Source organism: Callithrix jacchus, chromosome 2 (genome assembly GCF_049354715.1).
Source record: "Callithrix jacchus isolate 240 chromosome 2, calJac240_pri, whole genome shotgun sequence".
Classification (NCBI taxonomy): domain Eukaryota; kingdom Metazoa; phylum Chordata; class Mammalia; order Primates; family Cebidae; genus Callithrix; species Callithrix jacchus.
In genome coordinates this window covers 107,854,007-107,868,646 of record NC_133503.1, presented here as the reverse complement: position 1 = coordinate 107,868,646, position 14,640 = coordinate 107,854,007, and the positions used below count along the sequence as shown (strand labels likewise).

The following is a 14,640-nucleotide window of genomic DNA, read 5'->3' as shown; positions in this document are numbered from 1 at the left end:
AAAATTCACTGAGTGTAGGGATTGATTACAAAAGTAGTACATTAGTTGGAGTCCAAATGGTTACTAATAAAATTTCATGATATCTATGCAACCAAAATAACTGGAGCATGGGCTGCTCCTACTATTGCTGTTGCTGCTGCTGTTAGAACTACAATCACTACCTTCTTTTGCAGGAAGCCAGGAGCTCACGGTCCTCCTAATGCTATGACAAGGAGCTCACCCTGCTGATTCTGATGCTCTTGCAGGTTCCAGAGCCAGAGTCATGAGCTCTGTGTTGCTGATAGCACCACGTTTATTCTTGAGCATAAATCTGGGAGCTTTTAATCATCCAGAATTGCTCCTGCTGCCAAAAACACCACCAGAAACAGAAAGGAAAAGAGTCTTCCCTTTGCCCTTTTTCAAATCTACTGCCACAGATTCACTGGCAACATGTAAGTGGAAATCAGCTGGCCTGCAGCAACTCTGGGAAGTGTAGTTTCAGGCTTCCCATTCCCTTGCAAATAAAGAGTGAATAATGGAGTTCATGGCCAACAGACAAATGCCTTGCAGAGTTTATCCTTCAGACTCTTTAATATACATTTTCATTCTTCTCATATTTAAATTTTCATATCAAATAAGTAGGAATATCATCATCCTTCTGCCTAATTGTATCACAATTATTATTTTACAGAGATGCTCTTACTGTTTCCCCAAAAATGAGAGATACATAGTCTAATCAATCAGCATGTCTATCTCAGTCTAATGCTAATCCTTCAGTTTAATCACAAACCTGAATGGATTTTCTTTAACCTAAAAACCAAATTGCAAAAATAACCACCAATAATTAAGCATATATATCACAGGCCTAACTAAATTTTTGAGGGAAATATATTGCCAAAGAAACCACAACCCAGGTTTGGAGCCACAGCTAGTTTTAGCAGACCAATACCAGTAGGAAACAAGATTTAAAACCTTTGCTGCACCCAAAATAAGAATTTTCTTTAACTGTTACATTAGATGGGGCCAAGGAGGATAATGGCCAATGTAGAAAATAAGTCCTGTCAGTAATTGAGTTTATCTCAAATATCAATTCCCCTTCTAACTGAGGCATATTCTATAACCTAGAGATTAATTTACATGGTTCTCTACTTTACATAGATTATTAATAGAAAAATAATATAGGAAAGGAGAGGAAGAGAGAAAATAGCCAGGACATATAGATATATAAACATATATACAGACAAATGTGCATATGACATATTTGTGTCTGAACACATAAACAAGTAAGAGGAAATGCAGAGCTGCTACAAGTTTTGTCACTCTAAGTGGTTATGAGACTACAGTTGGTATTTATAACTTCCTTCTTCTACTATTCACTCCCTCTTTTAGCCCTTGATCCCAGATAGCATACATAGGTTGCTCTCTCAAAGTGCATATCCCATCGTATAGGACAGCACTATAAACTTGTTGTCTACTACTGGGAGTGGTTGATTGTTGTCTGCTACTAGGAGACTTATCTGAGTCTTCAAAAGACTCATGATTATCTATAAGAGCAAGAGTTTCTGGTTATTGAGATATGTAGTAAAATCAGCAGGCAACTGAAACACCTGGGAGAGAGTCAACTGTTCAACTTGAAAAGGGAAAAAAAAAAGGAGGCTCAGAGTCAGGGAGCCAGTTGATCAGGCTCGGCAGGTCTCACCCCCACAGAGACAAACCAAATGGTGATTCAAAATGCTCGGGGTTGAAAGTTTCACTGTGGGCATGGCTGAACCCAGGATGGTGCAGCTTAGTGGGAAAGGGGCGTCTGCCATTACTGACATACACTCAGTACTGACGTGCATTCAGCCCCTACTGAGGTACACTCCCATTGCTGATGCAGCCTGCCATTGCCGAGGCAACCTGCCATAACAGAGATAGTCCGCCAACAGGGAAGAGCCCATGACAGCAGGGCAGAGCCCACTGCAACAGGGCAGAGCCCACGACAGCAGGGCGGAGCCCATGGTAGCAGGGCAGAGCCTCGGCAGGCAAATATTGACTAGATTGCCTCCTAGCTGGTCAGGACAGTGCAACAGATACTCAAAAAGAAAGCCCTAACTCCCCGAGACAGATCATCTGAGGAAACAAAGGGGATTTATGAGTTCTGCTGCAGCAGACTTAAACGCACCTGCCTAACAGCCCTGAATGATAAACGGGGCTCACAGCTCAGCACTTGAGCTCCTATAAAGTACAGACAGCCTCCTCAAGCAGCTCCCTGACCCCTGTATATCCAAAGAGTCACCTCAAAAAGGACTGATCAAACTGACATTTGGCAGGCATCATTCTGGGACAAAGATAGCAGCAGAAGAAACTGGTAGCATCCCTCACTGTTGCGCAGCTGCTACAGGTGTACCCCAGACAAGCAAGGCCAGGAGTGGACCTCAGCAGTCATACAGCGAAGGGGCTAGACTGGTAGAAGCAAAACTAAATAACAGAAATACTTCATCATCAACAATCTGGGCATCCACTCAGAGACCCTATCGAAAAGTCAGCAACTACTCAAACGACAGGTGGATAAACCCACAAAGATGGAAAGAAACCAGTGCAAAAATGAGGAAAATACCCAAAACTGAAACACCTCACCTCCTACAAAGGACCAAAACTCCTCACCTGCAAGGGAACAAAGCTGGTCAGAGAATGAGTGTGATGAAATGATGGAATCAGACTTCAGAAGATGGGTAATAAGAAACTTCCATGGGCTAAAAGAACATGTTCTAAATCAATGCAAAGAAACTAAGAACCTTGAAAAAAAGATTCGAGGAAATGATAACAAGAATGGACAACTTAGAGAGGAATATGAATGAATTGAAGGAGCTGAAAAACACGAAACGAGAACTTCACGAAGCATACACAAGTTTCAATAGCCGAATTGACCAAGCAGAAGAAAGAAAATGAGAAGGCGAAGATCAACTCAATGAAATAAAATGAGACCAAGATTAGAGAAAAAAAGCACAAAAAGGAATGAACAAAATCTCCAAGAAATGTGGGACTATGTGAAGAGACCTAACCTACGTTTGATAGGTGTACCAGAATGTGATGAAGAGAATGAATCCAAGCTGGAAAATACTCTTCAGGATATTATCCAGGAAAATTTCCCCAACCTAGCAAGGCAGGCTAATATTCAAGTCCAGGAAATACAGTGAACACCACAAATATATTCCGCAAAAAGAGCAACCCAAAGGCACATAATCATCAGATTCACCAGGGTTGAAATGAAGGAGAAAATACTAAGGGCAGCCAGAGAGAAAGGTCAGGTCACCCACAAAGGGAAGCCAATCAGACTCACAGCAGATCTCTTGGCAGAAACACTACAAGCCAGAAGAGAGTGGGGACCAATATTCAACATTCTTAAAGAAAAGGACTTTCAACCCAGAATTTCATATCCAGCCAAACGGAGCTTCATAACTGAAGGGAAAATAAAATCCTTTGCAAACAAGCAAATACTCAGAGATTTTGTAACCACCAGGCCTGCTTTACAAGAACTCCTGAAAGAGGCACTACGTATAGAAAGGAGCAAGTACCAGCCATTCCAAAAACATACCAAATGCTAAAGAGCATCAACAAAATGAAGAATCTGCATCAACTAATGAGCGAAACAGCCAGCTAGCATCAAAATGGGAGTATCAAATTCACACATAACAATATTAACCCTAAATGTAAATGGACTAAATGCACCAATCAAAAGACACAGACTGGCAGACTGGATAAAAAGCCAAAACCCATCGGTGTGCTGTATCCAGGACACCCATCTCACATGTAAGGATACACAAAGGCTCAAAATAAAGGGATGGAGAAAGATTTACCAAGCAAATGGAGAGCAAAGAAAAGCAGGAGTTGCAATTCTCATCTCTGATAAAATAGACTTTAAAGCAACAAAGATCAAAAGAGACAAAGAAGGACATTACATAATGGTAAAAGGATCGATACAACAAGAAGAGCTAACGATCCTAAATATATATGGACCCAATACAGGAGCACCAAGATACATAAGGCAAGTTCTTAATGACTTAAAAAGAGACTTAGACTCCCACACAATAATAGTGGGAGACTTTAACACTCCACTGTCAATATTAGACAGATCAACCAGACAGAAAATATCAAGGATATCCAGGGCTTGAACTCAGACCTGGAACAAGGAAACCTGATAGAAATTTATAGAACTCTCCACCCCAAATCCACAGAATATACATTCTTCTCAGCACCACATCACACCTACTCTAAAACTGACCACATCATTGGAAGTAAAGCAATCCTCAGCAAATGCAAAACAACCGAAATCATAACAAACAGTCTCTCAGACCATAGTGCAATCAAGTCAGAACTCAGAATTCAGAAACTAACTCAGAACCACACAGCTTCATGGAAACTGAACAACTGGCTCTTGAATGTTGATTGGATAAACAATGAAATGAAGGCAGAAATAAAGAAGTTCTTTGAAAACAATGAGAACGAAGACACAACATACCAGAATCTCTGGGACACATTTAAAGCAGTCTCCAAAGGAAAATATATAGCAATAAGTGCCCATATGAGAAGATTGGAGAGATCCAAAATTGACATGCTTTCGTCAAAATTGAAAGAGCTAGAGGAGCAAGATCAAAAAACTCAAAACCTAGCAGAAGACAAGAAGTAACTAAGATCAGAGCAGAACTGACAGAGATAGAGACACAAAAAAACCCTTCAAAAAATCAATACATCCAAGAGCTTGTTTTATTAAAAGATCAGCAAAATAGACAGACCACTAGCCAGACTGATAAAAAAGAAAAGAGAAAACAACCAAACAGATGCAATAAAAAACGATAAAGGGGAAATCACCACAGACTCCACAGAAATTTAAACCATCATCAGAGAATATTACAAAGAACTCTATGCATGTAAACTAGTAAACCTGGAAGAAATGGATACATTCCTGGACACCTGTGTCCTCCCAAGCCTAACCAGGAGGAAGCCGAAACTATGAATAGACCAACAACAAGGTCTGAAGTTGAGGCAGCAATTAAGGCCTACCACACAAAAAAAGCCCAGGACCAGTTGGGTTCACAGCCAAATTCTACCAGACACACAAAGAGGAGCTGGTACCATTTCTTCTGAAACTATTCCAAATAATCTAAAAAGAGGGAATCCTTCCCAAATCATTTTATGAGACCAACATCATCCTGATACCAAAACCTGGCAGAGACTCGACAAGAAAAGAAAATTTCACGCCAATATCCATGATGAACAAAGATGAAAAAATCTTCAATAAAATACTGGCAAGCCGATTGCAACAGCACATCAAAAAACTTATCCATCATGATCAAGTAGGATTCATCCCGGGGATGCAAGGCTGGTTCAACATACGCAAGTCTATAAACGTAATTCACCACATGAACAGAACCAAAAACAAAAACCACATGATTATCTCACTTGATGCAGAGAAGGCATTTGACAAAATTCAACAGCCCTTTATGCTAAAAACCCTCAATAAACTCGCTATTGATGGAACGTATCTCAAAGTAATAAAAGCTATTTACAACAAACCAACAGCCAATATCATACTGAATGGGCAAAAACTGGAAGCATTCCCTTTAAAATTTGGCACTCAACAAGGATGCCCTCTCTCACCACTCCTATTCAATATAGTACTGGAAGTTCTAGCCAGAGCAATCAGGCAAGAAAAAGAAATAAAGGATATTCAAATAGGAAAGGAGGAAGTCAAATTGTCTCTATTTTCAGATGACATGATAGTATACCTAGAAGACCCCATCACCTCAGCCCCAAAACTTCTGAAACTGATAAGCAACTTCAGCAAAGTCTCAGGATATAAAATCAATGTGCAAAAATCACAAGCATTCCTATGCACCAATAACAGACTTAAAGAGAGCCAAATCAAGAATGAACTGCCATTCACAATTGCTACAAAAAGAATAAAATACCTAGGAATACAACTTACAAGGAACATAAGGAACCTCTTCAAGGAAAACTACAAACCACTGCTCAACAAAATAAGAGAGGACACAAACAGATGGAGAAACATTCCATGTTCATGGTTCAATATCGTGAAAATGCTATACTGCCCAAAGTAATTTACAGAATCAATGCTATCCCCATCAAGCTACCATTGACTTTCTTCACAGAACTGGAAAAAACCACCATGAACTTCATATGGAACCAAAAGAGAGCCCGCATAGCCAAGTCAATTCTAAGCAAAAAGAACACAGCGGGAGGCATCACACTACCGAACGTCAAACTATACTACAAGGCTACAGTAATCAAAACTGCATGGTACTGGTACCAAAACAGAGATATAGACCAATGGAACAGAACAGAGGCATCAAAGGCAACATAACATATCTATAACCATACAATCTTTGATAAACCTGACTAAAACAAGCAATGGGGAAAGGATTCCCTGTTTAATAAATGGTGTTGGGAAAACTGGCTGGCCATGTGCAGAAAGCAGAAGCTGGACCCCTTCCTGACACCTTACACTAAAATTAACTCCAGATGGATTAAAGACTTAAACATAAGACCTGGCACCATAAAAACCCTAGAAGAAAATCTAGGCAAAACCATTCAGGACACAGGAGTAGTCAAGGACTTCATGAACAAAACACCAAAAGCATTGGCAACAAAAGCCAAAATAGACAAATGGGACCTAATGAAACTCCACAGCTTCTGCATGGCAAAAGAAACAGTCACTAGAGTGAACTGGCAACCAACAGAATGGGAAAAAACTTTTGCAGTTTACCCTTCTGACAAAGGGCTGATATCCAGAATTTACAAAGAACTCAAACTGATATACAGAAAAAAACAAACAAGCCCATTCAAAAATGGGCAAAGGACATGAACAGACACTTTACAAAAGAAGACATACATGAGGCCAACAATCATATGAAAAAATGCTCATCATCGCTGGTCATTAGAGAGATGGAAATCAATACCACATTGAGATACCATCTCACGCCAGTTAGAATGGCCATCATTAAAAAATCTGGAGACAACAGATGCTGGAGACGATGTGGAGAAATAGGAACACTTTTACACTGCTGGTGGGAGTGTAAATTAGTTCAACCATTGTGGAAGACAGTGTGGCGATTCCTCAAGGCCTTAGAAATAGAAATTCCATTTGACCCAGCAATCCCATTACTGGGTATATATCCAAAGGACTATAAATCATTCTACTATAAGGACACATGCACACGAATGTTCATTGCAGCACTCTTTACAATAGCAAAGACCTGGAACCAACCCAGATGCCCATCGATGATAGACTGGACTGGGAAAATGTGGCACATATACACCATGGAATATTAAGCAGCAATCAAAATGATGAGTTCGTGTCGTTTGTAGGGACATGGATGAATCTGGAGAACATCATTCTCAGCAAACTGACAGAAGAACAGAAAATGAAATACCACATATTCTCACTCATAGGCGGGTGATGAAAAATGAGAACACATAGACACAGGGAGGGGAGTACTAAACACTGGGGTCTATTGGGGGGAAAAGGGGAGGACCAGTGGGGTGGGGGGTGCTGGGGAGGGACAGCCTGGGGAGAAATGCCAAATGTGGGTGAAGGGGAGAAAGGAAGCAAAACACACTGCCATGTGTGTACCTATGCAACTGTCTTGCATGTTCTGCACATGTACCCCAAAACCTAAAATGCTATAAAAAATTAAAAATAAAATAAAATAATAGAAAAATAAAAAGTCATGAAACACTGAGGAAAAAAAAAAGAAATAGAAATTTCATTTGACCCAGCAATCCCATTACTGGGTATATATCCAAAGGACTATAGATCATTCTAGTATAAGGTCACATGCACAAGAATGTTCATTGCAGCACATTCATTACAATAGCAAAGACCTGGAACCAACCCAAATGCCCATCGATGATAGACTGGACTGTGAAAATGTGGCACATATACACCATGGAATATTATGCAGCAATCCAAAATGATGAGTTCGTGTCGTTTGTAGGGACATGGATGAATCTGGAGACCATCATTCTCAGCAAACTGACACAAGAACAGAAAATGAAATACACATGTTCTCATTCATAGGTGCATGATGAAAAATTGGAACACATGGACACAGGGAAGGGAGTACTACACACTGGAGTCTATTGGGGGGAATAAGGGAGGGACAGCAGCGGGGGGAGTAGGGGAGGGATAGCCTGGGGAGAAAAGCCAAATGTGGGTGAAGGTGAGGAAGGCAGCAAAACACACTACCATGTGTGTACCTATGCAACTATCTTTCATGTTCTGCATGTGTACCCAAAACCTAAAATGCAATTTAAAAAAATAATGAAAATTAAAAAATAAACATAAAAAAGAGATTTTATTTTTCCTTCAATTGTGAAGCTTCGTTTGGCAGGATGTGAAATTCTGGGCTGAAAGTTCTGTTCTTTAAGGATGTTGAATTTGTGAGTTCAACTTATACTTCAATTCTGCTTCCTGCGAATAAGTTAATATTGACCATAATAAACAGTATGTGGCTAAAAATAAGATTTTCTTATGAAATTGAGAGAATCTCACATATTTCCTAACCATATCCTAAACTTTTCATTTTCCTTCTGTATCTTTTTCAATGCAGTCAAAGATTCCACCACAGGAGTCAATTGTAGCAGCTATTTTGTCTTTCAAAGTCTTGCCTTCAATAAGAACTTTATCCCAGGCAATAATTTAAATGACTCTTTTGTTGCTACATGCCATGGATTTCTAGTGAACCATAATTCACAGTAACAGATATCACTACTTTCATTGGCTTCAAGCCCAGTCACATCAAACAACCAATTCCAGATTTCCATCTTTGAGGGCTTGTTTTGTTTTGTTTTTCCTGGTTCAATGACTGGTACAAAATATTATATCAAAAGTGATTATTGACCAGGTGTGGTGGCTCACACCTGTAATCCCAGCAGTTTGGGAGGCCAAGGAGTGTGGATAACCTTAGGTTATCCCAGGTAGCTAGGACTACAGGTACACAACATCATAAGCAGCCAATATTTTGTAGAGACTGATTCTCACTATGTTGAGCAGTATGGTCTCAATCTCCTGTACTCAAGAAATCCTCTTGCCTCTAGATTGTGTTTAATGTTTGCTACTAAAACATTAAATAATTTCTAAATTATGGGTCACAATTGTATCTTTTCTTTGCATGCTGGTATTGTATGCCAGATGTTGTATACAGTATATTGAAAAAAGTTTGCATTACATTGTCTTCCTTTAAAAAGTGCTGAGTGTTATTCTAAAGACAGTTAATTTACTTGTAATTTTCCTTGGTTTGTTTTAGGTTTTCTTTTTGGATGGAGATGGGGATCTAGAGTAGCCCTTTTAAAGGGCAAGATGCTTAATTCTAAAATGTGTCTTTTTTTAATTCCCAAGTGCCAGGATTACAAGTGTGAGCCACCACACCTGGCCAGTGTCAATAAATGTAAAAAGATTGGAATCATACAAAGTATCATCTCTGACCATAATAAAATAAAACTAGAAATAACAGACATGAATTAGAAAAGTCCACAAATATGTGAAAATTAAACAATACATTTCTAAATAATCAATGGGTCAAATAAGAAACCAAAAATGAATTAGGGCTGGGTATGGTGGCTTACACCCATAATCCCAAAACTTTGTTTGGGAGGCTGAGGCAGGGAGATCACTTGAGATCAGGAGTTCAAGACCAGCCCAGGCAACATGGTGAAACACCATCTACAAAAAATACAAAACTTAGCTGAGCACTGTGGCATGTGCTTATAGTCCCAGCTACTCAGGAGGCTGAAAGAGGAGAATCACTTGAGCCCAGGAAGTAGAGGGTGCAATGAGCTGATGTTGTGCCATTGCACTCCAGCCCAAGCAATGGGAGTGAAACTCTGGTTCAAAAAACAAAAAACAAAAACAAAGAGCAAAAAAGTGAAATCAGAAAATACAGTAAGACGATCAAAAATAAAAATACAAAATGTTAAAATTTAATGGGATGCAGCCAAAGCTAATACTTAGAGAAAATGCACAGCAAAGAAAGCCTATATAAGAGAAGAAAGAGCCTGACATGGTGGCATACACCTGTAGTCACAGCTGCTTGTGAGGCTGAGGCGAAAGGATCACTTAAGCCCAGGATTTTGAGGCTACAGACTGTACTGCTGCACTTCAGCCTGGGTGACAGAACAAGATCCTAACTCAAGAAAAATAGGACGAATAGTTAAAATCAGTTACCTAATCTTACACCGTAAGAGAAAAAAAAAAAAACTAAATCCAAATCAAGAAAAAAAATAATGATTAGAACTTGAATAAATAGAATATAAAATAGAAACAACAGAGAAAAATCAATGAAATAAAAAGTAGATTCTCGGTAAACATCAACAAAGTTGACAAACCTTTAGCTACATTGGCCAAGACAAAAGGGAGAAAGACTCCAGATTCATAAAGAGAGGAATGAAATAAGGAACATTGCTACTGATTTTAAAGAAACGAAAAGATTATAGTACTATTAAACAATTGTAGAGCAATGGTTAGAAACCTAGATGCAAAGGAAATATTCCTATCAAGACACAGCTGTAAACATTGGCTCAGGAAAAACAAAATCGAAAAATTGAATAGATCTACAACAAATATAGAGCTTGATTAGTAATTAAAACACACACACACACACACACACACACACACACCCCTTCCCATAAGGAAAAGTCAAGGCCCCAAGACTTCACCATTCTACCAAATGTTCTTTCCCAAATTTTCCCAGTAAATAAGAGGATATAATACTTCCATAATCATTTTTTTCTCTCTTTCTTACAATCCCCACTCCAATTTCCCATCTGTTCTATTAGACCAGCATTATTTTGACATCAAATCCTGACCAAAAAAACAACAACAACAATAAAAGAAAACTACAAAATAATATCCCTTTGACTATAGATGTAAAGATTTTCAACAAAACACTAGCAAACTGAATCCAGCATATTAGAAAAATGATGGTAAACCTGATAAAGTGGGATTTTCCCATTAATGCAAAGTTAGTTCAATATATGAAACTAGGGTTAATAACTATATTCATAAAATAAAGGATAAAAACCACATTGTCATCAAAATGCCATAAAAAGCATCTGACAAAATCCAACAGTCTATTGTAATAAAACCACTCAAAGCTAGGAGTAGAAAGCAACTTCCTCACAGTGATAACTTTATATAGGAAAAACCCTCAGTATACTTAATGGTGAGAGCCTGAAAGCTTTCCCAAGATAAGGAACAAGACAAATATGTTCACTTGTACTACTTCTATTCAACATTGCATTGGAGGTGCTTGCCAGGTAAGTCAGACAAGAAAAGGAAATAAAAGTCATCCGTATTGGAAATGAAGTAAAACTATTCACAAGTGACATGATCTGGTATACATAAAAGTGTAAGGAATCCACACATGTACAAAACAAAATGCTACAGCTATAAAACAATTCATCAAGATTCAGCATACAATTTTCTGATACGCAAATTGTATTTCCATATACTAGATATAAACATGCTTAAAATAAAAGAAAATCCAAAAGAAGTGAGTAAAAGAATTGCAAGACATGAACATGGAAATGGCAAAACATCACTGAAGGAAAACAAAGGCCCAACTATATGCTAAAAATTTAACAACTTAGATGAAATAAATCCTTGAAAGATACAATTACTAAAATGACTCAAAGAAGAAGTTTTAAAATCTGAATTTCTGGATATCTATACATGTAACTGAATTAGCAATTTTTAAAACTTCCCAAAAGGAAAAGTACAGGCTCAGATAGTTTACTGATGAAACAGTAAACACTTAAAGTGTTACACCAAACACTGAAATATAGCACCCAGGGAATGCCTCACTGCTCCCCCAACTCAAACTGAGATCCAGATCTTGTTGATGAAAGCACAGCCCTGGTGTGGTGACTGCCTGCATGTATCCGCCACCCTTAATGGTATTGGTGCCCACCTTGCCTAAGACAATAATTGCTGCCACTTGACCCCTATGACTCCATTGAATTTCAGAACTTATTTCAATGGCAGCATTCCTTACAATCCTATCTAGCCTAAAAAGAAAGCAGTCACAGAGCTTCTTATTATGCCAGTTCTTCTCTATATGATGTATATCCCTCAATACTGTAGTGACAAAAGTGTCTTCTAGGCCCTTTTGTGGAACCTAACTGGGTGAGTTGGGGAGGAGATGGTGCAAGTCACACATGATAAATCTAGTCGACATCCTCACCTCCCTAAGTACTTGAATTCCTTCCTACACATCACGCCAGGGCATTTTGAGATCTCAACCTCATTAACTTTAAGCTACCGTTAAGTCCAAGTTTCAATAAACCAATCATGTAAACCGTTAGAGACATCTCCAGGTGCATGTGCTCACACATTAAAAATGTTATCTCTAGCAGGTGAGACTATATCAATGCATTCAGAAGAATCCAATATTTTATTTTGCCCATCTGTATCTAATAACTCACAGAATCCATTCTCACACACTTCTCCAGGGTTCTGCCAATATATTAGTAAAGCCTTGATATTATTTCAGTGTGTAAGTTCTTTGCTCCTGGGTCTCAGTGTGTATCTCTTCCCTGGAGCATACTAAGAATTTACTCTAATTATGGATCTAGTGGCAACAGGAGTGGCTGTAGTATATCTTAAGAAGAATAGGCACTCCTTTTCAAGACCTCCAGGTGAGCTTCTCACAGATGTTTCAAGGAATAAAAGACTAGCCTCCTCAGCTACCAGAGGCTAAGCTCTTCTACCAACAAAGGAGGCTCAGAATAACTTGGGGAATCAAAAATGTCAGTTTCATCTGCTCCTCCTCAGATGTTCTCGTTCCAAGTTTCAGGACCTATTTTTTTTTTTTTTTTTTTACACAAATCAACACCCTATCATTCACATGGGTAATTTGGTGAGACTGTGAATTCAACTGTCATTATAACTCATCAACCCATATTGTGTTTAATTTCCAAAAATATCACCTCTGTGATATAAAAAAAGTACCAATTCATTTTAGGGCTTCGATGGGAGCCCTCAAGTTCTCAGGTCATGACTGAGCTGACAGTTAACAGACCTTGCCATTTGCTTTGTGTGAGTACAAAGGGCACTCAAAATTATTCATCAACAGAGGAGTCCTTATAGTTACCATCACTATCGTAAGGTCAAGTTCTGCAGCCACCTGGGCTCCCAACATACATGCTTCAATTGGCATTGCATCCCAGTCAAGCACAGGTGACAGCTTTATTAAATATGGTACCACCACTTGCCAAGAATTACTATGATCCATCTTCTGTTAGCAAAAGGACCAGCACTTCACTCAAGACTACGGGTGTGATAAAACCAATCCCACCCTCCATCTTTATGGGTATATTTACTGTGATTACTACTACCAATTCCATATCAGTCTAATACCCAATTCCCACTTCCCGAGCCCCTACCCGCCAAATTATCTTTAAAAACTCTGATTCCATCCAGAATGCTGGAGAGACTGATTTGAGTAATAAAACTCTGGGCTCCCGCACAGCTGGCTCTGCCTGCCTTACTCTTCCTCCATTGCAATTCCCTTGTCTTGATAAATCTGCTGTCCAGGCAGCGGGCGAGGTAAACCCATTGGGCAGCTAAACTTTGATCGGACAGCGCCTTGAGAAATCAGAAAGCAGCCTCAAGCTGGGCCACCCCAGGGCGTCCTCCACCATCCTCCCTCTCCCACCTCCTCGGGGGGCGGCCCCTGCTGCCCTCCGCGGCCCTCGCCACAACAAACCACGTCCTTCAGGCTCACCTTGACAGATGACCAGGATGCAGTGGAAAACCATGAAGCAGCGAATGTTATTACACCACTCACAGCAGGGGCTGGGTACACAGCCCACGCCACAGGGCTGCTCCAAACTGTCATCCGCTTCTCCGGAATCAGAGGGCTGGACTTTTTTCCTTTTTCGGAAACCGCCGAATCTTATCAAGGCCCTTGGAAGTAGTTTCAGATGCTGGGGTGTTTTCCGGAACTTGCGGGACTTCGAGGATTCCCTGGACCTCGAGTCCTTAGCAGGCCGGGCCCGCGCAACCCACGGCTCCACTCTCCCTAGGGCCCCATCCTGGCCCCCAGAGCGCCGGGGGACGCCTTCGTGCATGGCTCACCCTTCGCGGCTCCCTGCGATGCAGCGCAAGTGCGGTCAGCAGCCCGCCCAGCCTCCGCCAACCCGAAGGCCGGCCTGGCGTGGGCATCGGAGCACTCAGTGGCCACAAAGGGCGCCTGCAGCCCAAGCCTCCAGAGGGAACGTTTCTCTTAGGGCAGGAGGCAAACGTCCTCGCAGGAGGTCGACAGTTGAGAACTTCCAAGGTTGTTTTCCTTCTTTCCTTCCACGTGCAGAAGTGGGGAGGGGGCGGAAAAAAAGCTAAAACCAGATTTTTTAACTGCTAACACAGACAAGGTGCACCAGAGTAATTTTAATGGAAGTCAAGGAATGCTAGCACTTATTTATTAAATAATACTCATTAGGAAGCATGGTGGGGGGAAGCGGAACTGTCTGTTCCCCAGTTTCTCCAGACTTACTTTTTTGTGGTGGCTTTCCAACTGGGCGATCTCACTGGAAACAACCCGAAAATTGTTGAGAGCAGAAGACCACAGTGAAAGATTTGGAGGCACAAAGATCAGAAATCAA

General features: G+C 40.2%; 1 protein-coding gene across 2 annotated transcripts in view; it reads right to left on the bottom strand.

Annotated features, from left to right (window-relative positions):
• The window catches only part of SLCO6A1 (solute carrier organic anion transporter family member 6A1), a 144,001-nt gene extending 129,711 nt beyond the window's left edge, over window positions 1-14,290 (bottom strand). For both annotated transcript variants that reach the window (XM_035291167.3, XM_078365866.1), the window contains exon 1: window positions 13,764-14,290. In XM_035291167.3, the coding sequence (XP_035147058.2) occupies window positions 13,764-14,109 (346 nt within the window). In that variant the 5' untranslated portion in view covers window positions 14,110-14,290. The remainder of the gene's footprint in view (window positions 1-13,763) is intronic.
• Window positions 14,291-14,640: the final 350 nt, after the last annotated feature.